The sequence below is a fragment of the Bufo bufo genome, chromosome 7, assembly GCF_905171765.1.
Source record: "Bufo bufo chromosome 7, aBufBuf1.1, whole genome shotgun sequence".
NCBI lineage: Eukaryota > Metazoa > Chordata > Amphibia > Anura > Bufonidae > Bufo > Bufo bufo.
The window spans coordinates 28,515,209-28,541,297 of record NC_053395.1 but is presented as its reverse complement, the minus strand read 5'-3'; the positions used below and the strand labels follow the sequence as shown (position 1 = coordinate 28,541,297).

General features: G+C 44.9%; 1 protein-coding gene across 2 annotated transcripts; it reads left to right on the top strand.

Moving 5' to 3' along the window:
* Positions 1 to 684: 684 nt before the first annotated feature.
* On the top strand, positions 685 to 24,614 carry TELO2 (telomere maintenance 2). 2 transcript variants are annotated; one of them, XM_040441866.1, is made up of 21 exons: positions 685 to 743; positions 6,054 to 6,395; positions 9,470 to 9,750; positions 9,873 to 9,941; positions 10,322 to 10,469; positions 10,746 to 10,848; positions 10,926 to 10,994; positions 11,822 to 11,963; positions 12,061 to 12,197; positions 13,739 to 13,839; positions 13,918 to 14,004; positions 14,406 to 14,494; positions 15,455 to 15,543; positions 15,660 to 15,776; positions 16,687 to 16,758; positions 17,744 to 17,932; positions 18,216 to 18,307; positions 19,168 to 19,267; positions 20,231 to 20,295; positions 23,537 to 23,652; positions 24,290 to 24,614. In XM_040441866.1, exons 2-21 carry the CDS (start codon positions 6,067 to 6,069, stop codon positions 24,379 to 24,381), a joined length of 2,487 nt encoding a protein of 828 aa, XP_040297800.1. In that variant the 5' UTR covers positions 685 to 743; positions 6,054 to 6,066; the 3' UTR covers positions 24,382 to 24,614. The 2 variants fall into 2 exon arrangements, with proteins under 2 accessions (XP_040297800.1, XP_040297802.1); XM_040441868.1 differs by having other exon boundaries at positions 727 to 827.
* Positions 24,615 to 26,089: the final 1,475 nt, after the last annotated feature.

The following is a 26,089-nucleotide window of genomic DNA, read 5'->3' as shown; positions in this document are numbered from 1 at the left end:
AACATATGTGTTCTGCGTCCGCAAAAAAACAAAAAACGTATGCCATCCATTTTTATTTGCGGATCCATTGTAACAATGCCTAAAACGGACAAGAATAGGATATGTTCAATTTTTTTTTGCGGGGCGGACATACGGATGCGGATAGCACACGGTGTGCTGTCCGCATTTTTTGCGGACCCATTAAAATGAATGGGTCCGCATCCTATCCGCAAAAAAATAACTGAACAAACACGGAAACAAAATACATTCGTGTTCATGAGGCCTAATTATACTATTTTTTCCCAAGTAAATTCAAGACAAGCAGGTGCTGCAGATTTTCTACCGCATTGTTAAGTGGCCTACTCTTGAGGATTTGATCTTAAAAAAAATAAAAATTTATTAAAAGTGTCTTGCAAAATGTGCCCTGGGGACTGGTTTGGTTTACAAGTTTTACTACAACCCACAGAAAGTCTCTCTGGAAAGCCACACGTTTGTACTGTTTGCTGTAGTAATACATAGGGAGCGCTAGAGGGTGCTAGAACATCACTCACCACGCGAGGCGGCGTCACGTGACCAGGACTTGTCGCCTCATACCTCATCGACGCAGCAGAATTACTAGCGTTGGGTGTACCAAGATGGCTGCTTTATACTTCCGGTGAGAGGACCAAGATGGCTGCTTTCTACGTCCGGTGAGAGGACCAAGATGGCTGCTTTCTACGTCCGGTGAGAGGACCAAGGTGGCTGCGCTCACGAGCTAAGCTTTGGTGAGTGATGGATATTATGGATAAACTTCTGGGTCGTAAAAACTGATCCTGAGAGCGGTGTCTGGCATTGGAACGACCGGGGAGGTAATTTGCGGAATGAATCCCGGAACAGGTTTCGGGCTCATCACTGGCAGCCCTGTCAGAGCTGTGTCAGTTTTGATTAAATTCTAATTTATCTGCCTGGGGGTCCTTATAAAAAAAAAAAGTCTTTGGTGTAAGGTTCAGGGATCACACCCTGAGTCCGTGTCAGTCTTTTATGCTGTACATTAGTGCTGGGATTTGTAGTTCTACAGCAGTGGGTTACATACAGAAGTGTAATCTCTACAAAGGCCAGTTGTTGCTACTTAACCACCTCAGCCCCTATAGCTTAGGCCTCTTTCACACTTGCGTTGTCCGGATCCGGCGTGTACTCCACTTGCCGGAATTACACTCCGGATCCGGAAAAACGCAAGTGTACTGAAAGCATTTGAAGACGGAGCCGTCTTCCAAATGCTTTCAGTGTTACTATGGCAGCCAGGACGCTATTAAAGTCCTGGCTGCCATAGTAGTAGTGGGGAGCGGTATACTTACAGTCCGTGCGGCTCCCGGGGCGCTCCAGAATGATGTCAGAGCGCCCCATGCGCATGGATGACGTGATCCATGCGCTTGGGGCGCCCTGACGTCACTCTGGAGCGCCCCGGGAGCCGCACGGACGGTAAGTATGCTGCTCGCCGCTACACTTTACCATGGCTGCCAGGACTTTAGCGTCCCGGCAGCCATGGTAACCATTCAGAAAAAGCTAAAAGTTGGGTCCGGCAATGCGCCGAAACGACGTTTAGCTTAAGGCCGGATCCGGATCAATGCCTTCCAATGGGCATTAATTCCGGATCCGGCCTTGCGGCAAGTGTTCCGGGTTTTTGGCCAGAGCAAAAAGCGCAGCATGTACTCAGGAGAAGTTGGGGAATGTGTTTTGGGGTGTCTTTTTACATATACCCATGCTGGGTGAGATAAATATCTTGGTCAAATGCGAACTTTGTATAAAAAAATGGGAAAAGTTGTCTTTTGCCAAGATATTTCTCTCACCCAGCATGGGTATATGTAAAATGACACCCCAAAACACATTCCCCAACTTCTCCTGAGTACGGCGATACCACATGTGTGACACTTTTTTGCAGCCTAGGTGGGCAAAGGGGCCCACATTCCAAAGAGCACCTTTCGGATTTCACCAGTCATTTTTTACACATTTTGATTTCAAACTTCTTACCACACATTTGGGCCCCTAGAATGCCAGGGCAGTATAACTACCCCACAAGTGACCCCATTTTGGAAAGAAGACACCCCCAGGTATTTCGTGATGGGCATAGTGAGTTCATGGAAGTTTTTTTTTTTTGTCACAAGTTAGTGGAATATGAGACTTTGTAAGGGGGAAAAAAAAAAAAAAAAAATCAGCATTTTCCGCTAACTTGTGACAAAAAATATAAAATTCTAGGAACTCGCCATGCCCCTCACGGAATACCTTGGGGTGTCTTCTTTCCAAAATGGGGTCACTTGTGGGGTAGTTATACTGCCCTGGCATTTTCCAGGGGCCCTAATGTGTGGTAAGTAGGTAAATGACCTGTGAAATCCGAAAGGTGCTCTTTGGAATGTGGGCCCCTTTGCCCACCTAGGCTGCAAAAAAGTGTCACACATGTGGTATCGCCGTATTCAGGAGAAGTTGGGCAATGTGTTTTGAGGTGTCTTTTTACATATACTCATGCTGGGTGAGAGAAATATCTCGGCAAAAGACAACTTTTCTCATTTTTTTTATACAAAGTTGGCATTTGACCAAGATATTTATCTCACCCAGCATGGGTATATGTAAAATGACACCCCAAAACACATTGCCCAACTTCTCCTGAGTACGGCGATACCAGATGTGTGACACTTTTTTGCAGCCTAGATGCGCAAAGGGGCCCACATTCCTTTTATGAGGGCATTTTTAGACATTTGGATCCCAGACTTCTTCTCACGCTTTAGGGCCCCTAAAATGCCAGGGCAGTATAAATACTCCACATGTGACCCCATTTTGGAAAGAAGACACCCCAAAGTATTCAATGAGGGGCATGGCGAGTTCATAGAAATTTATTTTTTTTGGCACAAGTTAGCGGAAATTGATTTTATTTATTTTTTTCTCACAAAGTCTCCCTTTCCGCTAACTTGGGACAAAAATTTCAATCTTTCATGGACTCAATATGCCCCTCACGGAATACCTGGGGGTGTCTTCTTTCCGAAATGGGGTCACATGTGGGGTATTTATACTGCCCTGGCATTCTAGGGGCCCTAAAGCGTGAGAAGAAGTCTGGAATATAAATGTCTAAAAAATTTTATGCATTTGGATTCCGTGAGGGGTATGGTGAGTTCATGTGAGATTTAATTTTTTGACACAAGTTAGTGGAATATGAGACTTTGTAAGAAAAAAATAATAATTTCCGCTAACTTGGGCCAAAAAAATGTCTGAATGGAGCCTTACAGAGGGGTGATCAATGACAGGGGGGGTGATCAATGACAGGGGGGTGATCAGGGAGTCTATATGGGGTGATCACCCCCCTGTCATTGATCACCCCCCTGTCATTGATCACCCCCCTATAAGGCTCCATTCAGATGTCCGTATGTGTTTTGCGGATCCGATCCATGTATCCGTGGATCCGTAAAAATCATACGGACATCTGAATGCAGCCTGACAGGGGGGGTGATCAATGACAGGGGGGTGATCAGGGAGTCTATATGGGGTGATCACCCCCCCTGGAAGCCTCCAGGGAGACGCCTGTATGTGTTTTGCGGATCCGATCCATCTATCAGTGGATCCGTAAAAATCATGCGGACGTCTGAATGGAGCTTTACAGGGGGGTAATCAATGACAGGGGGGTGATCAGGGAGTCTATATGGGGTGATCAGGGGCTAATAAGGGGTTAATAAGTGACGGGGGGGGTGTAGTGTAGTGGTGTTTGGTGCTACTTTACTGAGCTACCTGTGTCCTCTGGTGGTCGATCCAAACAAAAGGGACCACCAGAGGACCAGGTAGCAGGTATATTAGACGCTGTTATCAAAACAGCGTCTAATATACCTGTTAGGGGTTAAAAAAAATCATATCTCCAGCCTGCCAGCGAACGATCGCTGCTGGCAGGCTGGAGATCCACTCGCTTACCTTCCGATCCTGTGAACGCGCGTTCACAGGAAATCTCGCGTCTCGCGAGATGACGCATATATGCGTTACTCTGCGCAGAGCTGCCACCTCCGGAACGCGATCCTGCGTTAGGCGGTCCGGAGGCGGTTAAAGGGGACATGTCACGAAACATATTCTACAGTTTTCAAACCAGCACCTGGATCTGAAAACTTTTGTAATTGCCTGTAATTAAAAATCTAGTATAGCCAGTGAGCTATTCAATAAAAGGTATCTGTATAGCGCCACCTGCTGTTTGTTCTTTTCCTTGTCTTTTGTCCGTCTCACTGAGCTGGTCGCACATGTTCAGTTTAATAAATCTTCAAGTGCCACCAGCCATATGTACTGTTAGAAGCTGTGGCAGCTAAAGGGAGAGGCCGCAGCAGAAAGGGCACACCCCTTGAGCTGCCAGGCTGAATATAATCTAGCAGAGCAATGAATGTGGAGATCTCTGGACCCATGTGAGGTACAGGGCTGGTTCTAGCTTTGTTAGAAAGAGATTGTCATGTACTATGAGGTCTGATTTTTAATTTAATCATGACACAACCCCTTTAACTGACTGTAAGATATATATATATTTCATTGTGTGCATGTGAATGTTACACTTCTGTGTCACTGACTGCACAATCCTTACAGGATGTGTATACTTTTACAACCCTATGTTATTTCTCCTAATAAAAAGCGATGCGATTTTGTAAATAGACTTGATTTAAAGGGGGTGTAATATCGATGACCTATCTTCAGGATAAGTCATCAGTATCTCATCGGTGGAGGTCTGACACCCGGTGTCCACCGATTAGCTGTTTAAAGAGGCAGCGTCACTCCGCTGAGAGCGGCAGCCGCGTTCTACCCGTGACTGCGCGTTCGTCCGTCACGTGGCTTAAAGAGAACCTTTCATCAGTATAATTTTAATAAACTAATAACCCTACCTAATAGTGCGGCTTCCACTGATGTTCCACCTTTTTTTTTTTTTTTTTAAATCGGCCACCGAATGTTGAAATAATAGCCCCGTTTGTTCTGCTGCAGCGCCTGTCACTCAAGCGCTTTTTTGTATGGGGCGTTGCTAAACTTTTTTCTTTGCTATGGGCCTTGGCTGAGAGCGCAGCCAATCAGAGCGCTCCTCTCTCAGCCAGGCAGATCAGATAGAAAGATCAGCGAAAGATCAGATAGACCGGCCGAGGGACGCGACGGGTGTGGAAGCAGCGGTACGAGCGGCAGGGTAAGTATCATAATCATCCCCTAGACATCGCTGCACTTTAGCTCCTTCTGCCTGGCTGAGAGAGGAGCGCTCTGATTGGCTGCGCTCTCAGCCAAGGCCCATAGCAAAGAAAAAAGTTTAGCAACGCCCCATACAAAAAAGCGCTTGAGTGACAGGCGCTGCAGCAGAACAAACGGGGCTATTATTTCAACATTCGGTGGCCGATTTAAAAAAAAAAAAAAGGGGGAACATCAGTGGAAGCCGCACTATTAGGTAGGGTTATTAGTTTATTAAAATTATACTGATGAAAGGTCCTCTTTAAGTGCAGCTCAGTCTCACTGAGCTGCAGTACCAAGCACGGCCACTATACAATGGACGGCGCTGTGCTTGGTAAGGCTTGAGGAGGCCACAGTGCTCACTGGAGCGCCACGCTCTCTTCAAACAGCGGATTGTGCGGGTGCTGGGAGTCGGACCCCCTCGATCAGATATTGATGACCTGTCCAAAGGATTGAACTCTTTGAAAACTAAGTTAAAATGCCCTACTGCCGGACTGGCCAACCTGCGGCCCTCCAGCTGTTCTAAAACTACAACTCCCGCTATGCCCTGCTGTAGGCTGTCCAGGCATGCTGGGAGTTGTAGTTTTGCAACAGCTGGAGGGCCACAGGTTGGGCATCCTTGCCGTACTGTGTATACAGCTCCCATGCAGACCTTTGTGTTTTCATGGGTACAAGCTTCAAACCCACCCTTTGTAGTCTGACCCTGCAGCCACACTCCCTTACATTGGCCCCTTACTTCTTCATTGCCTGCATTCAGCACGGCGGGCGGCAGGATCAGACTGTGCAGCATTTAACCATTGATATTCTGTGCAGATGCAAGTATTGATGTCCGTGATCAGAACACTAATCAGATCTTTGCGACGTCTTCCATTTTGTAGGGCTTCATAAGAAATGGATCAGGACCTGCTCTCCGTGCGTTGCGCACTCCAAGACCTCATCACTGAATTGTCTAAGATCGGCGATGGAGACAGACTGGTGGAGGTGCTGTCCAGTGCCAGGCGGTACCTCGGAGAAGGAGACCCCCCGGCGTCTGCTCAGGAGATTGCTGAATTCAACAGAGCACATTACACCCCTTTCCTTAGGTTTTTAGTGGCTCAAATTGGGCCACAGTGGTTTGACCTTCTGACGTCTGACCGTCTGGATCTGTGGGACAGTTTTTTCTTAGAGGGTCCAGCAGACCAGGCTTTCCTAGTGCTGATGGACAGCTTGGTGAGGACAGGGTGAGTACATGAGGCATTTACATGGGTAAGGCTACTTTCACACTAACGTTTTTTGCGGATCCGTCATGGATCTGTAAAAACGCTTCTGTTACAATAATACAACCGCATGCATCCGCCATTAACGGATCGGGTTGTATTATGTCTTCTATAGCCATGACGGATCCGTCTTAAACACCAATGAAAGTCAATAGGGGACGGATACGTTTTCTATTGTGCCAGATCCGTCCCCATTGACTTACATTGTGTGCCAGGACGGATCTGCTTGGCTTCGCTTTGTCAAGCAGCGTTTTGGTGTCCGCCTCCAGAGCGGAATGGAGACTGATCGGAGGCAAACTGATGCATTCTGAGCGGATCCTTTTCCATTCAGAATGCAACTGATCAGTTTTGGACTGCTTGTGAGAGCCCTGAACGGATCTCGCAAACGGAAAGCCAAAACGCTAGTGGGAAAGTAGCCTAACTTGCTCTTTCTGTGTCTCAGGAGTACAGCCATGTCCCCCTCCTCTGTCTGGCTGTGAGACAACTGGCTGCAGCAGGAGCCTCAACCTTTTTTCTGAGTCCAGTAGGAGACAAGGATGTATAAGCTCTGCCATTCCTGAAAGTATGGAACAGATTGGCAGCAACTGCCAGTTCTCGGCAGCCTCTGGTCCCCGCCAGACTAGGAATGGCTTCGTCCTTTGACTGCTAAGGCTACTTTCACACTAGCGTTCGGAGCGGATCCGTCTGATGTTTCATCAGACGGATCCGCTCCGATAATGCAGACGTTCGCATCCGTTCAGAACGGATGCGTCTGCATTAAAACTTAGAAAATTTTCTAAGTGTGAAAGTTGTCTGAGCGGATCCGTTCAGACTTTACATTGTAAGTCAATGGGGAACGGATCCGCTTGAAGATTGAGCCATATGGTGTCATCTTCAAGCGGATCCGCCCCCATTGACTTACATTGTAAGTCTGGACGGATCCGCTCGCCTCCGCACGGCCAGGCGGACACCCGAACGCTGCAAGCAGCGTTCCGGTGTCCGCTCACTGAGCGGAGGCTGAACGCTGGCAGGCGGATGCATTCTCAGTGGATCCGCCTCCACTGAGAATGCACTGGGGCCAGACGGATGCGTTCGGGGCCGCTCGTGAGCCCCTTCAAACGGTGCGCACGAGCGGACACCCGAACGCTAGTGTGAAAGTAGCCTAAGGCTGATCACTGCCACAGCAGTCCTGTGTGCTGACACGACACGTCACTAATGTGATATAGTAAGATTAATTAAATCCTGGTTATCTAATCTCTTTGGACACTGAACATATTTTTCTGAATGCCAAATAATATACAATATACAAGGAAATGGCTAAGTGGCAATATCTGGTATAAGCTGTATACAGACCCCTCCTGTATCTAGACAAAATAATTATTTAGCTTCCCTGGATAACTTCCTGATGCCGTCCTTTGGCGACATATAGGTCCATGTTATAACACATGTCACAGTGTGATTGGCTGATCTGTAATTGCAGGATGTAAGGATAACACCCGGGCCTTTCTCTTTAATAAAAGGAATTTTCTGGCAGTTTTGTTCAGAAGAGAAAGGCACACGCACCATCAACAGTCATGTCTTCTCATTCCCTTACCCCTAAAGGGAATTTTAAGATTTGGACCGTAACAGACAAGAAGGAAAGATCCCTTTGTTTAGGGATCATACCAAAAATACTACCGTCATACATGTTTCTAGACCGAGCCACTTCCGATCTGGCAGGAGAGTTGCTTTTTCTTTTTTTCCTATTGGGCACAGCTTATGACTGTTGGGGTTGTTGGCTTTTAGGCCAGGTAACCCTTTTATTGCTGTCATTTTTAGTTAAAGGGATTCTGTCACCTCGTTTTTAGGTTATAGAGATGCAGACATGCACGGCTAGATCGCCGCTAGCATGTCCGCAATATACCGGTCCTATAGGGCTGTGTGCTTTTATTTTGTTTAAAAAAAGATTTTAGAGATATGTAAATGAGTCTTGTAAGGTGCCCAAGGGGCTGTACGAACCTTCCTGGTGCCCAGTCACGTCCCCCTGTGAAGGAGCCCAGCACCGCCTGCGTCCTCTGAATCTCCTCCTTTCGACACAGTTAGATTGCCGTAATCTCGCGATGCGCAGTTCTTTTCCCTGAGGCTGATGCCAGCACAGGGAAGGAACACTATACCATCACTGCGCATGCGCGAGCTCGCGGCAATCTGACTGTGTCGAAAGGAGGAGATTCGGAGGATGCAGTCGATGCTGGGCTCCTTCACAGGGGGACGTGACTGGGCACCAGGAAGGTTCGTACAGCCCCTTAGGCACCTTACAAAGCTCATTTACATATCTCTAAAATAATTTTTTAAACAAAATAAAAGCACACAGCCCTATAGGACCGGTATATTGCGGCGATCTAGCCGTGCGTGTCCGCAGCTCTATAACCTAAAATGAGGTGACAGAATCCCTTTAACTAAAAATATATGCAATAAAAGGGTTACCTGGCCTAAAAGACAACAACCCCAACAGTCATAAGCTGTGCCCAATAGGAAAGAAAAAAAAAAAAAAAAGCAACTCTCCTGCCAGATCGGAAGTGGCTCGGTCTAGAAACGTGTATGACGGTAGTATTTTTGGTATGATCCCTGAACAAAGGGATCTTTTCTTCTAACCGAAAACGAGGTGACAGAATCTCTTTAAAGAGGAGCTGTCGCCTCTCCTGACATGTCTGTTTTAGTAACTTCCATGTAATAATTCTGGAGCATCTGTACTTGGAGCTCTTTGCTGTATAATTCCTCCTGGAAATAACATTCTCCTTGTCTGTCTCTAGATAGTCTGATACAGGTAGTACAGGAACCGCTACGTTGAACGTAGTGAATATGCTGCCATATATGTAAAAAAAAATTAATAAAATGTCACCGCCATTCTTCCTTGTGATCAGGGGGTCCCGGCAGTTGGACTCTGACTGATCACACATTGATGGCGATTTAGGGACTGATTTCTGTTGTGTCCATGAAATAACTGCTGAAGCGCTCGTCTCCTCCGTCGTACACGTCGCACGCGCTGCAGTGAAATAACCCGCAGTCCTCTTACATTACAGACCCTGTATCCGCCTCGATCGCTGTGTTCATGTACTGGAGAAGTTCTTGCAGCGCGGCGCTCTAGCCGAGGTCATCTGGGAGGTTTGTCAGCAGCAGCTGGAGGCCACGCCAACCCCGGTCTTACACGAAGCCATCCTAATGAGGATCTGCAGCTTACCCGACCACTTGGCTAATTGTCTCCAAAAACACAATAAAGCTGTTTTCTACCCCCAAAACTATTATCCCCATATGGGGAACGCCATACTATGTGTGCTGCAGATGGTTTCTGTGTCTCTGAGAGGTAAGTGTGGACCTAGGGACCAAACATAAATGTGAACATTTCTGAAAAATGAGAGTGGATATTCGATTGACTGCTGTGGGCCCGGGCAGCTCATACTTTACTAATGCTCTTCTCTATCTTAGATGGGAAAGGTTGCTCCATCTCTTTTGTGTCTCAGCTCCTGGGAAAAGTCTGTATGCAAGGTCGACAAAGTGAGTATCCTGGATCTTGCCATAATAATTCTCTAATCCTAAAAAAAAAAAAAAAGATCCCTTATGGTACAGAGAGGAATGAGGCAACCCCTTTCCATATGCCCTATTGGGTAATTGAAGGGATGGGTAGGAGGACCATCACGGTTTACATGCCCGACCAGCCAGGTAATATCTACATTTTTCCTATGATGGCTGCTGTAGTGACACTTTGCTGGGGGGAGGAAAGGGGTCTCAGCTGATCGCTGTGGACACTTTCATACTAAATGACTGTCTGTGATGAATAAATAAAGCTTATCCAAAGTAGTTTGCTAACTTGGCTTATCAAAAGTTTGGGAACATCCCTTTTAAGGTGGATGACCACGTCTGGTATCTACTTGCAGGGGAGCTCCTCTCTGTACTGGTACCCCGCTTGACCACGCTTGTCCAGTCGGACTGCATCTGGCAGAGGATCTGTTGGAGGCTGATTGAGTCTGTTCCTGACAGGTGGATGGAACCGGTGGTCGCTGGTCTTGTTCAGATGGCAGATGGGTAAGTAGGAAATGACATCGTTTTTTGCACTCCAGCATCCTGGCCACCCACTGTCCAGGGGACTGCAGCTCTAATCCATTTAGGTCTCATGTACACGAACGTATTTTATTTCCGTGTCCATTGTTCACGGTCCTGTGGCAACCGGAAACAGCTGAGCATAGGCCATCAATATCTGTAGCCCGGACAACCCCTTTAATTTAACTGTAATCTAAGCAAGGTGCAATATTTACTATAAAAGCTCTGTGCAGGGCTTAGCTACGTCTTTGTCTTTCTCAGGCCTGCGACTCTTTCCCGGTTACTGGGAGATCTGGTTGTGAAGAATAAGAAGACTCAGTTCTTGCTGACTAAGAAGATGCTGTTTTTGCAGTATGGTCACAAGGTAATCATCACGTTCCTATCGGATCCCATTCATAGCTCGTAGGAAACGAAATGATTGCAGTTTTATTTCCTCACCAGAAAGAGGCACTGCAGAGCATTCTGGGATATTTGGCTATGGAGATTAGTCGCCGTCCATTGCTGATTAAGGTAGGTATATAGACGTAAGTGATTTCTAAAAGGTAGCCTACAAGTAAACAAAGACTAAAGTTGGCCGTGCACTATGTAGATATCCCCCAAAGTCTACATTCACGTGAAAAATAATGGTCAGTTTTTCATGGCCATTTTGCATCAGTGTGTGCATCCATTTTCGGGCCGTTTATCTGTTTTCCACCAGTTTTTAACGGCCATTAAAAATGGGTAAATTTCATAGGCTTTTTTTTTTTTTTTTTTTTTTTATTCCCACCCCCTGCGGTGTCATTAGTATATATATTATGCCCCCCTCAGTATACATAATGTCCCTCTGTAGTGCCCCCTTGATATATTATGGCCCCCATAGTGCCCCCAGTATCTATAATGGCCACATAGTGGCTATAATAATGCCCCCACCCCTGTTAGTGCCAACAAATAAAAAAAAATAAAAAAAACATACCTCTCCTACTTGCACACGCGGGTACACTTGCTCCTGACTGGAGGCACCAGGACCTGACACTTCCAGCATGGTGACATCTCCACGCTGTCTTCTTACTAGGGTCTTGCTGTCTTTAGTAAGAAGCGAGTGTCAGTGTAGCTTTTTTTAATGTCTGTTAGACTGCCTGGCCGTGAAAACAGCATAACATAGGACATGTCCTGTATTATGACACCCGCTATTCACTGGCTGTTAAAAAGCCCCGTGCAATGGTCGTTTTGTGACTGTAGCTTAACGCTTTTTCATCCAACAGCTGTTCCCACTGACGGCTCACCGAAGTGTTCTTATATTCTGAATGGAGAGAGGGGAGTACTGTAATATTGTGTACTGTAGTGTCTGTTTACTCCAGGTACTGAAGGAGCTTCTGGAAGTGTGGTCATCTGGCAGTGCAGTTAAACACTCGCCCTATCCCCAGCTCCTTTACCTGAGTAGCTCCATTTTAATTTGCTTGGGTCTCTTGAACAAAGAAGAAATTGAAGGCTGTAAGCAAGGTAAGATATATAGCAAAATATGGCCGCCCATACCACCTCAAGATTGTTCTTCGTGTCTCACTGATAATTTGTCTTTCCCCTCCTACATCATCGGCAGAGCTACTCTTCGCCCTGACTTCTGGGACCCGCCACTATCTGGACAGTTCTCTTTCTCCAGCCAGATGCTTGGGCATGGTAGTCGCTGAATGTCTGAGCCGCTATATGGAACCTGGAGGTCCCAGTCTTACTTTCCAAGTAAGGTTCCTGTATGGAAGCCATGAGATGTGACAACGTTCTTACTTGGATATGCTGATTGGTTGAAGTAAAAGGACAGACTTAGGGGGTCATTTTATTAAGACCAGCATTTTAGACGTCGGTCTTAATAACTCCTATAGCTGATGGTGGATCCGCCAAAGTTGTGAAAAGGTGCAGGCATAAATTCAGCGTATCCAGCGCAAGTCTAAATGTAAGCCAGCTTCCTTGCTGTCTTACATTTTATACCATTTTATACACCTAAAACAGGCGTAGAAAATGATGAATGAGACGGACCTACCGGGCCATTCTTCTTCCCAGCGCAGTACATTATATTACTTATCCTGTACTGATCCTGAGTTACATCCTGTATTACACTCCAGAGCTGCACTGACTATTCTGCTGGTGCAGTCACTGTGTACATACATTACTTATCCTGTACTGATCCTGAGTTACATCCTGTATTGTACTCCAGAGCGGCATTCACTATTCTGCTGGTGCAGTCACTGTGTACATACATTACATCACTTATCCTGTACTGATCCTGAGTTACATCCTGTATTATACTCCAGAGCTGCACTCACTATTCTGCTGGTGCAGTCACTGTGTACATACATTATGTAGGCGAAATCCATTATTCAGGCAATACAGCGGGGCTCCAAATCAGAAGTAGTCGAGCTGCTCAGAAGAAAAACACAAGAGACACAAGTTTTGTGTACTGAAGGGAGAATCCTGTTTATTAGGGTGTAAGATGGGTTTTTATAGAGGGAGAACAAGAAGGCTTTATGCCAAGCTTTTGAAGCAAGCGTACAAGCAATATATTAATTTCATGGTCATACAGCTGACTATTCTAGCACAAATCATACCTTATCTACTAACCTTGAGTTCTTGGCTATTTGCCTAGAACTTCCTAAGAAGCTGCTCATGCAAGGGTCATAATTCTAGTACATAGTAGATGTAATGAAGTTAGAGACAAAATGGATTCCCTAACAAGATGGAGTCTCAGTTACATTTCTTACCCTGTACTGATCCTGTCACATCCTGTATTATACTCCAGAGCAGTGCTCACTATTCTGCTGGTGCAGTCACTGTGTACATACATTACTTATCCTGTACTGATCCTGAGTTACATCCTGTATTATACTCCAGAGCTGCACTCACTATTCTGCTGGTGCAGTCACTGTGTACATACATTACATTACTTATCCTGTACTGATCCTGAGTTACATCCTGTATTATACTCCAGAGCTGCACTCACTATTCTGCTAGTTGTTACTGAAAACTGTTAATAAGCTCCAGGAGAAATAACCGAGGAACAACACATACGGGGTTTTAAGAAATGACGTTGCACAGTTGTATTTGTATGAAGAGTATTTACAGGCGAGGCGACGCCATCTGTTGTATGAAAGAGGAAGCACCTACTTTTACTGATCTGTGTCCCTGAGATGGTGAAATTGGGGTGATAATAGTCATTAGTTATCGCAATGATGCAGCATCCTAGACCTACAATTTACTGTACAAACATAAAATCCTTCATCCTGTAGTATCAAGAAGGTGAGGAAATCAAAGACCTGAAGTCACTGCTGACCCCTCCGTCCATTTCTGCACTGGATCCTGCAGAGAGCGTAACGGCTTCACCTGAGAGGTAAGTGGATGACGTGGAGTCCATCTCGTTGGTTAATCAGGTCTTATCATCCCGCGGTCATTTCTCTTTCTTTCACAGCTCTCAGTCCAGAATTCAGCCTTCCAACAGTAACGAACGGGAGAAAGAGCCCAAAGCTGATGTTGGGTCGGACTCTGAACTCGATAGGTGAGTGAATGGTTAACTATACTCATAGCCATTGCCCAAGGCCCGAGTTTTCACACTAAAAAGGATGGGGAACCCCAGTAGTAAGCTTCTACTACCAACCATTATGAAGGGATGTATGGTGATATATTTTGGGAATGGAACTATTATGTCAGTATTATTTGGATGCTTCATATTAACTGGACACTATATGGTGGTTTCATGTTGGCGGTATATGGCCGTATGATCTTGGTATTACCGGGCGGACTGAAATTGAAGGAGCCTGTATAGCTTTTTGTCCTGTTTCATCAAATAGGCCCTGTCCTTGTGAATATCTGAGCAAATTGTTTTCCTCCTTTTTTCCTCTATTAATGTTTGTGCTTGTTTTTGATTCTGGCAATTGTCTCCTTAATCCCCTGGAACAGTGATGATGACCTGACTCCATATGACATGAGTGCCGACACCGAGCTGAAGAAAAGCAAAATTCCAGCATATATCCGGGATTGCTTAGAAGGTTTGGATTGCATTTATCCTATTGTCGTACATTCTTTTACACCTATAGGTAGTCCCAAGCATGCCTGTGTTCAGACAGGGGAAGACGCTCCTGCTACATGCCTCCCTTAAAGTCGTTGTCTGTTCACCAAAAAAATACGTTTCACAGTTTTTTTTATAGGTAAGTTAGCTGCAACTAACTTACCCATAGGAGTCGGCTATCAATTAGCGCTACTTGCAACCACATGGCGTTCCATCTGCATAGACTATTCTCCGGGAAGCCCCATCCCCTTAGATAGAAAGAACTGGACAGCTGTTTCTATACAGGCAGGCTTGTGATGGGAAGCTGAGGGATACAACCGGCCTGGAGGAACCAGCCTTTCAGCTTGTTCTGTCACAGGAGACGGGGCTGCCCAGTTGATTGGCAGTCAAAACACGATGGCGTTGCAAGACGCACCGAATAGTACCTGTCATTTGACCAGGGGACAGAGCGGTCTTCATATGCAAAATTGAAGAGTCCTATTGCTGCAAAGCTGCTCATAGAAACACTGAATTTAGTTTTTTTTTTCTTGGTGAGCGGATGACCCCTTTAAGAACAAAAGGATTGGGCAATTTGTTGAAATTCAGTCCTTTTTGTTTCTTAGTTTTTCTCTCCCCCGACATCTGCCATCAGGGTTGTTGGGAAGCCCCCAATACACATTAGATGATCATCCAGTCCCACTGAAATAGGCAGTTCAGCCGACGTCGATCCAAGGTTCATGGCCAGTTTAAGATATGAATGAGGAGTCTGATCTTTAGACTCGCAGGCTGCTAACCAATACATGCCTAATCCCGGAAACGAGTGTTCCCATTCACTGACAGCAAACACATCTCTTGAAACTGGTGAGGAATTGAAAAGCAAAAGTATATTAGAAACTGTTCATGATTAAACTTCATATAAATCTGGAAGAGCGGATGTGACTTCAATTTTTTATTTCCCTAGTTCTGTTGTCAAAAGATGTGGAAAAATTGGAGGTGACCATGAGTTCGTTATCCAGCTTGATTCGTTCAAACCCCTCGGCCACCAGAGAGGTAAAAACGGAGACCGTACTTACGGTATCTCTGCTGGAAGATAAGAAACTATGGGTTTGATATACAGTATGTTCTATAGCAAATAGTAAAGATTCCCTTGCTGTCTTCTCCTGTAGGTCAGCACAGAGCTTGTCAAAATCCTCTTGCACCTTGATGACTGCCTCGGCGTGGAGAATTTCACACAGCTGAGATATGCAGCCATGGTTTCTGTCACTGTTATTGATCCTGTACCGGTACGTACCCGCACTGATTTACTTATCCACTAATAACTGGTGGGAAGTTCTGAAACCAGAAGTGGGAGAATATGTGAATGTGACATTGGGGACTGAGAGGCATCTCTAAGGGTGCCTTCACACGCGGCAGTTTTTTTGCAACTTTCAATCTGTTCCAATCATCTGAATAGGGCAGTCCATGTGCTTGCGGCCAAAACAACCCCATTCATATAAAGGGGTCTGATTTTCGGCGGGGGCAGAAATTTCTGCAACAAAATCTGCTGCATGTAAAGAAGCCCCAATGGTAAAGCCAACTACACACCGCTCGTCTAGTGATGTTGGCCCGGAAATCTTGCACCCAACAGATTCTCCTGAAAGTCTGGCGCGAAAATATGTCAGTGGATGCCCCCAATTTATGAGGAGGCGCGAGCCTCATCCTATATCGAATGTACCCTCTGGCAGTCCGTGCGCCTAAACAGAAATCTACAACAGATCAGAGCCGCCATAGATTTATTTCTTCATTTGCACCAAAATTTGGTAAAAAATGATACATTTGTCACAGCCACTGGTCACGCCCCCTTTGAGAAAAGTGAGGGTGTCGTAATAACGCCACTTGGTGATATTTTGTCGAAATAGCATCCAAAAGTTGCAAACTTTTTTTTTCCACCAGAAATCAGGTGCAGGGAGATAACTCCCCTACTGAGTCAGTCAATTAGATTATATATATATATTTTTTTTTAACCTGTTCTTGGACTGAATTTGTACAGTTTCTCATTTTGATTGCACAGTAGATAATTGCCTTACAAAGAGAGCACGCGTATGACTGTAATGGGGGATGGTTCATAACAGCCGATGTACAACTCATCAGCCGCATGACTTCCACTGTCTGTGTAATGTGTCACTTTTTTTCTTATTTTTTTTTCTTTTACAGGTGACTCAGTATATTACCGGAGAATTCTACACCTTAAACTACAGCCTGCGACAGCGAATGGATATATTAGACGTATGTGTGTGTTACTTTATGTGTACAGCCACAGGGAGCGGAAGTTCTGCTGCAGAGTTTGACGCAATTTCAGAGGGAGATTTTCTGCAGATTTCACCCGATGCATTACACAGGGTCAAATCTGTGATGGAAATCCGTAGTATAAATTGACATGGTGTGTATTTAAAATTTGCCGCACAGTTCAATCTATGCTGCATTTTTATTTTTTTCACAGCATGAAATCTCATCTACATTGCTAGTAATGTAAAATGCTGTTGGTTTTCCCCATAATCTTATTCCGTGGTGGAAAATGCACAGCATTTACACAATGTGTGGACACAGCCCAAAGTGTATATTCACGATTTCCTGCCACAGAATTGCGTGTAGTTAGACTATCAGTAAAGTGGATGACATTTTAGCAAATGTTATCCCTTTGCTGCAGTGAACGGGAACATGTCTTCAGGATCGACATATAGAGCTAAGTAAATATTCTTACCGTTCATCCTCCAATCAAAAGAATCGTATTCATGTGAAAATACAACTTTGAAAATGACTCTAATGTCATGACCAGGTACCTCATGGAGTCATCAGGACATTGTTCTGCCTGAGGGGAGTCAGAAGTCCATCTCTCCGCTCCCACGCCCATCTCGTTCTCCACGACCTCCCCTCTGCCTCTCCCACACCACCCCTTTGTTTCCTGACATCAGCGCTAGACATGCGAAATCTCGCGCAGAAGACTTCCATGCATTGCCGCTATACGGGCATACACAGTGAGCGCTTAAAGCCGAGGTGTATACGCCTCCGCTCACTGCACCTCTCCATATTGCGGCAGTGAATGTAAGTCTTTTGCGCCGGCGCAAGATTTCGCTCTGCTGGCGCTGATGTCAAGAAATTAAAGGGCAGAGGTGAGGTCTTGGAGATCACTGATATAACTGTCATCCGTAAAGTACAAATATTTTGTCATGTACAAGGAATTTATACAGCAATTCTTCTCCGTCTCCGTCAGGTTTTAGCAGCTGCAGCTAAGGAGCTTTCAGAGTCTGTGAATCCAAAAAAAGAAGAGGCCCCTGAGACAGCGACGTGTGATTTCCACTCTCCTAGTAGCACACATGGGAACATAAAGGATGATGCACCCATTGACTGGAGGAAAATTGTAGAGGAGAGGATTGCAAACAAAACTAGGCGCTTTGCCAAGGTATCTGCCGGAATGTAAAAACAGCATAAATCTGATACGTAGACGTCAGAGCTCTAAACAAATCTAAACCATTCCCTGTCCTCACATGTTCTGACCCGGAGTACTGCAAGCCTTTCTGACTTACGGATCTTTTGTCTTTTTGTTGGAAATATACTTCAGCAAGTGTTAAGCTCAGTGGGAGTTGTAAAAATCTGTATGCAGTGAGCTCCCCCTAGTGGTGACTGCAGGTAAACAGTATAACTGAGTGATGGGAATTGCAGTGTTTTGTTCTTTCTCATTATAGGGACATACAAGTGCCACCCCAGCTTCCACACCAAACAGATTTCATGCAGTTGCAGGACACTTCTTTTTCCCACTTATACAGAACTATGACAGGTAAGTTACATGCATACATTTCTCATTTCTTCCCTCCCGACGGTAAAGAACGTTTTTATTCATTTCATTTGGCCAAGTGACGGCTCAATGGAGGGTTATCGAAAGTGGTAAAATGGAAAAGTGGTGCAGTTACCCTAAGAGCCAATCAGATTGCTTCATTTATTTGAGAACCTCTGAAAAGATCTGAAATCTGGTTGCTATTGTAACTGTACCACCACCATTATGTTCACTGGATTAACAGTAACACTAATACAAGGTGGTGATTACCTGGACTTAAAGAGGACCTGTCCCCTCTCCCGACATGTCTGTTTTAGTAACTACTTGCATTCCCCATGTAATAACAATTCTGGAGAATCCGTTCTTATGACTGTTTGTTTGTTGTGCCGTTCCTCTATTATTCCTGCTAGAAGTTAGGAATGAATTGGTAGCCGTTTGCAATGAAAGTCCAGATGAGTGTTACCAGTTCAGTGGCTGATTAGATATTGTCAGACTGTGCAAGGACAACACCCCCCCCCCCCCCCCCCCCCCCATGCTGGACCTTCACTGCAAACTGCTGGCAATTCATTTACAACATCTAGAAGAAATAATAAAGGAATTACACAAAGTAGAGTCATAGATGTTCCTGAATTATTACATGGGGAATGCAAGAAGTAACTAAAACATACATATCAGGAGAGGGGACAGGTCCTCTTTAAACTATTATATTGATATAATATGATTATTGTATTTGCAGTTATAATTTGTCTGTGGAGTTTCGTGTCCCCCTACCACAACCATTATAGTTAGCAATTACAGTATTTGTGTATATTCTGGGTGGTTAGTGTACTACATGTGGAATCTTTTTTGGTTCTTCTATCCAGGCCTGTCGTGACATTTGACCTCCTGGGGGAAGATCGCCTGATCCTTGGAAGACTAGTTCACACGCTGGGCATCCTGATGCACCTGGCTTTAAATTCTATGGTAGTGTACAAATGTATATGTGTGTGTGGAAATTACCGGGGAGATTGATTAGAGTGTTAATTAGATTCAGTTGTCCGCCTGCGTCCGATATGTTAAATATATTGCTCGCTTTAGACTGTTAGAGGTTTTCCGAGATATTTTTACTGATGACCTATTCTCTGGATAAGTCATCAGTATCTGATCAGTGGGGGTCCGACACTCGGGACCCCCGCCGATCAGCTGTTTGTGACGGTGCTGGCAGTAGCGCTGCGGCCTTCTTGTAGCTTAGCCTAGGCCAGTGATGGTGAACCTTTTTAAGACCGAGTGCCCAAACTGTAACCCAAAACCCACTTATTTATCGTAAAGTGCCAACATGGCAATTTGCCCTGAATACAACAGTCCAATATAGTATATCTTCCATGTAATTTATCATTTAGCTATAATAGCCTGCCTACATTCAATGCGATGTCTGTGCTGTTCATAGTGTGCCCTGCACGGATGAATGGCAGGAAAAGTCTAAGGCGTATTGGTACACGATAGATTTTTTCCATGGTGTGGGTGCCCACAGAGAGGGCTCTGAGTGCCACCTCTGGCACCTGTGCCATAGGTTCGCCAACACTGGCCTAGGCCATCTGATCTCACATTCATTGGTCACATGGCCTAGGCGTAGCTCAGCCCCATTGAAGTGAATGGGACGGCGCTGTGCTTGGTGAGCAGAGAGAAGGCCATGGCGCTACTGCCAATGCCTCGTCAAACAGGTTATCAGTATCTGACACCTGGGACCCCTGACTATCAGCTATCCAGAGGATAGGTCATCAGTAAAAATATCTCAGAAAACCCTGAAAAAAGTGAGACAGATGAATAAAAAGTGATTTAAATAGTGATATAATCTAATCGAGCACACAATCTAATCTTGGTGCGTAGGATAGATGGCTAGATAGTAGATACATATGGATGGATGACTCTGCTCGTCTTCTCTCCTAGATTGCTTCTCAGATGGGGAAGGCATTGCTGGAGTTTGTCTGGGTCCTTCGCTTTCACACTGATCCGTGAGTATAAGTCACCATAAAATTCTTTGTGTGATAAGTAATCATACAGTGCGGATGGTTGGGTGTAGGTCAGCTGATATGTTGACCTTTGCAGAAGAAATGTAGCATTATATGCCAACCATTTAAAGCGGTTGGCCCAGCTCACAAATTGGTGGCATTTCGTAAGGATATGCCACCAATGTCAGGTCCCACCTCTAGAACAGGGCCTTCAAAGCAAAGAAGAGTGCACCGTGCATGTGTGGCATGCTCACTATTCACTTCTATGGGAGTTCCAAAAAGAACCGAGCTAGCTCTCTGATATTTTCGCCACTCTCGTAGAAGTGAATGGAGGGTAGCAGCGCTTGCTCGGTTTGCCCTCGTTCAGTTTGGAAGCCCCGATCTAGAGATGGATGCGGGTCCCACCTATCTGACATTGGTGGCATATCCTAGTGAGATGGACCAACCTCCTTAAGATTGTCGGGGCGGTAATAATTAAATTAAGAATTATTAATTATGTTCATAAAAATAAAATGTATAAAATTTGTCATAAATTCTTATAATCATGACCTGGTGAATTGTAGACAACCTAATCGATACAATTCACATCTGAGTCCGACTATTTCCTCAGATAAAGAAGTTCTTTTAGAGTCAATAAATTTTTATTGAGTTTTTCAGAATATATAAATCACAAACAATTAGACAGTGGACGCAGCCACTATTAAACAATATGATATGTTAGATGAGTCATATATGGACAAGACTAAAATAATAGCAGATTAAAGTCTCAGAGTGTCGGGGTATCCGCTCGGATACTGCCAACCCAACACCGTTGCGTGTAACATATCAAGCTAATGGTGAGTTCCCCATAAAGAAGTTCTTTTGACGTTAATGATAAAACATGTAGTTCTGCATTATACAATAATACACAGGTATTATAAAAATATGCAGATTTATTGATTACAAGTTTATAAACATAGTGATAAATGCAAATAATATATTCAGCGTTTGATATAAAGGATTACAAGCTTAAGAATACATGTCAGTGGAAATAACTTGTCACATTATAACAAAGCTATTATTAGGTTAGGATATTAAAGTAGGAAATTTATATACATCACTTCTGTTCAGAGGAAACCTCATGATATCAGGATGGGCATGTCTACTCCTATACATCAATATGGAAGGCTAAATACACTGCTCAAAAAAATAAAGGGAACACAAAAATAACACATCCTAGATCTGAATTAATTAAATATTCTTCTGAAATACTTTGTTCTTTACATAGTTGAATGTGCTGACAACAAAATCGCACAAAAATAAAAAAATGGAAATCAAATTTTTCAACCCATGGAGGTCTGGATTTGGAGTCACCCTCAAAGGAGTCACCCTGAGGCTCAGTAGTGTGTGTGGCCTCCACGTGCCTGTATGACCTCCCTACAACGCATGCTCCTGATGAGGTGGCGGACGGTCTCCTGAAGGATCTCCTCCCAGACCTGGACTAAGGCCTCTTTCACACGGGCGTTGCGGGAAAATGTGCGGGTGTGTTGCGGGAACACCCGCGATTTTTCTGCGCGAGTGCAAAACATTGTAATGCGTTTTGCACTCACGTGAGAAAAATCACGCATGTTTGGTACCCAAACCCGAACTTCTTCACAGAAGTTCGGGCTTGGGTTAGGTGTTGTGTAGATTTGATTAGTTTTCCCTTATAACATGGTTATAAGGGAAAATAATAGCATTCTGAATACAGAATGCTTAGTAGGTGATCAATTGAGGGTTAAAAAAAAAATTAAAAAATTAACTCACCTTCTCCTCTTGTTCGCGTAGTTCCCGGTCTCTTCTTTACTTCTTTAATGGTGAGCTGTGGGCTAAAGGACCTTTGGTGACGTCAGATCACATGCTCCAATCACATGGTACATCACCGTGGTGATGGAGCATGTGATCTGACGTCACCACAGGTCCTAGCCGATAGTTCATCTTTTGAGAAGTAAAGAAGATTCCGGGAACTACGCGAACAAGAGGAGAAGGTGAGTTTATTTTTTATTTTTTATTTTTTTTTAACCATCAATTGATCACCTACTAAGCATTCTGTATTCAGAATGCTATTATTTTCCCTTATAACCATGTTATAAGGGAAAATAATACAGTGAATAGACTGTCTCCTAGCAACCATGCGTGAAAATCGCACCGCATCCGCACTTGCTTAAGATTTTCACGCAGCCCCATTCACTTCTATGGACAATATAGAGCATGCTGCGATTTTCACGCAACGCACAAGTGATGCGAGAAAATCACTGCTCGTGTGCACAGCCCCATAGAAATGAATGGGTCCAGATTCAGTGCGGGTGCAATGCGTTCACATCACGCATTGCGCCCGCGCGGAATACTCGCCCGTGTGAACTCAGCCTAAGGAAGCAAGTACTCCCTCGAACTGGTATAATTATAGAGAAAAATATAATAATACACTTTAGGAACGGGTGTCCTTTCCATAAGCTCACAGAAAATGGTGGACATATCACAAAATGGCAGATGCCACACTATTTAAAGAGGACCTTTCACCGATTATTACACTATGAACTAACTATACAGACCCGGGGATCTCACTATTATCCCCGGGCGCCGCTCCGTTCTCCCGTTATGTCCTCCGGTATCTCCGCTCACTAAGTTATAGTAGGCGGAGATTCCAGTCACTAAGTTATGGTAGGCGGAGTCTGCCCTTGTTCTGCTCTAGCGCTGGCCAATCGCAGCGCAGAGCTCACAGCCTGGGAGGTTATTTTCTCTCAGGCTGTGAGCTCTGCAATGCGATTGGCCAGCGCTACAGAAGAACAAGAGCAGACTCCGCCTACCATAACTTGGGGAACAGAGATTCCGGAGGACATAGCAGGAGAACGGAGCGGCGCCCGGGGATAATAGTAAGTGCAGTGAGATCCCCAGGCGCCGCTCTACATGTCTGTATAGTTAGTTCATAGTGTAATAATCGGTGAAAGGTCCTCTTTAACATAGCAATTCATGTTTGATTCATTTCGGGCCTATAACTATCCCGACAAGATCAATGGCCAACCATATAATACATGGACTACCTGAGTCTTCTAGAGTGAGAGTCGCTGCTTGAAAGCAGCTTTCTACTCTGGCATATAGAAGACCCCCGCTCTATGACATCCATATAACCTAACCACGCATATGAAGTATATGATGTGTCTCACATCACTTGCCCATACTACCAGCCATATGTGGGTATTGACTTTATAGTATATTTTGTTTATAGGTTTGTGAGACAGGGTCTCCTGTTTTGCGCTATCACCATCCTGCTAAGTGTTCCCTGGGCGCTACTCATGGCTGACATGTCCGAAGAGGTGCTGGAATTGAAATGCTGGCTGTCAGGTGAGGTCCATGGGAAGCTGTGTAAAACCAAGCCAGTGCATCCTGTGTTATTGCCTCCTTTTAAATTTTGTTTGAATTCTGTGTACGTACAGGTCCCCTGCATGTATAAGTAATATTGAATGGTCTGTGCACACAAAGCGCTGCTTTTACATCTGAAACACTATTTACATCTAAATTCTGTACTGGTTTATTTTAGAATACATCTTTGTGGGTTTCAGTCGTCACTTTTTTTTATATAGAGCTCCAATCCTTATGGTTAGTAGATTCTGTGGATATGGATTTATTGTAGAGTTCAATGCAAAGGGTTCTAGATATTGATGACCTATCCTTAAGACATCAATATCAAATCGGTGGGGTGTGCGACTCCTGGCACTGCCACCAATCAGCTGATAGAAGGCGCTGCGGTGCACCAGAGTTAGCATAGCTCCATACACTGTGTAGTGGTCGGAAAATGTACTGCAAGCTCAGTCCCATTCAGTTGAAGTTGATTCACCTTCTCAGCCTGATCAGCCTGGGATGCCAGATGTTGGATCCCCCACCGATCTGATAGTGATGACCTATCCTAAGGGTACATCATAGAATCTACAGTACTAGACAGAGAATTGTCACTAGACTGAGACTGATGTTTTCTTCCTAGATGTGATTGAGACCGATGCTGATGAAGATTGTCATCGTCTTGCCATGAGTGGACTGCTGCTCATGGATAAATTACAGAATAACCTCCAGTGACCCGCTGTACTGAAATGGAGAGGATTTTATATTGGAATTGGGTCTATGGCTGTATTTTCAGAACCACGTATGTCACCAGAAGCCACACAATGCATAGCTCCAGTGTTCCTGCACGGGGGAAGAATACTCTGCTGGATGAATTTTGCTTTATTGCTCAATAACCAGATGAACTACACGCAGGGATTCTCCATTTGCGGTCCTCCAGCTGTTGTAAAACTACAACTCCCACCTGTAGGCTGTCTGGGCATGCTGGGAGTTGTAGTTTTGCAACAGCTGGAGTGCCGCAGGTCGGGTATACAAGATGGGAGACAGATGACCGTGAGAACATCACTGGGTTTGTTACTGTGAAGACATAATTTTCTTGCCTCTTTCCCATCTGTTAATGTAAAATAAATACATTTTGTACAAATTGAAGAAATGCCGCTATTTTTAATATATATTTTCCTCTTACTATTACATAAATTTTAATTGTATTGAGGACCACGTTGTGTTCAGTGTAGCCGGCAGGGATCCAGCATCCTCCCTATCCCATGGGGCTAATGCCTTCTTCTAGGATTGGAGAATGTTGGGCTTCCTTGTCCCCCACCCTGAGACGAGGGAACAGTCACATTGTGTGTTCCTTTGCTTGCCAATAGCCAGGGAAGAAGCCACGGAGAAGAAAGCAGTATGCTGCCTGCATGCCTCCCAATGGGTGGCGCTCCATGTCGCTTCCTCCCCTCGTCGTGCCCCTTCCCCTGCCATTTCTTAATGACCACTCCATCCTCCTCTCCCGGCCTGCAATGCTGTTCCTTCTCCAGGACAGTATTCACCAGGCTTTCATTGCCACCCTTTGTTCCACTAGCTCTGGGTCAGTAATGATAAGGAGACTGTATACACTAGGAGGCCTCCTTCTCCTTCCGTTAAGCTTGCCATGCTCTGACACTGCACCTCTGTCTCTTCCTTCCATGCCTGGAGCAGTTTCCGCCTATGTTTCGTCCCCAAACATCACTTGAACTGTCTAGGGAGAAGGTTTCTTCAGCTTCTCCTTATTGTCCCTCAATTGCTTGCTAGGACCTGCTAAAATAGCCCCAGGCCTAGCACCAGAGGGTTAAACCCTCTACCCTCCCTTCTTCCATATTACAATACTGAACTAAAAGGACAAAAAAAAGATAAGGAATATACTGGAGCTGCAAGAACAATAAATTAGTAGTAGGCTCTCTACTACTTTGCCCAGCTTTGCAAACATTGGAGCACCCCGGATGTTGCCCTTTAGCCTCCAGGATAGCCGCCATGTTTGATCTCTAGGATTTTGATCCTCTGCAGTTGCAATGGATGGTCTAGTAACGCCATGATAGCTGTTCTACCTACCTCATTTGTTTCCCCCCCTCTTCCTATAGTGCCCCAAAATGAAAAGTTTCTTATTCTATTAGCCCAGGACTACCTGAGAAGCCAAGGGCATGCAGTGTTGTCACCTCTTCCAGATCTGTTTCCTCCAAGGTCTCACCTTTCTCCTGTTTGTTGTTTTTTTCACAACAGTAAAAGTAGTTTTATTTTTTTCTGATCAACCAGACCACAATCTAAGGAATAATTCTGCCCTTTCCTTGTATTTACCGCTATGACTGAAGGGTCGATGATGATGATGATGTGTAGACAGGCAGGTCCCCCCCCCCCCCATGGACTCTTTCCTTACTCTCTTTTTCTTCCTGCCCTCCGGTCAGGCTGTAGTCTT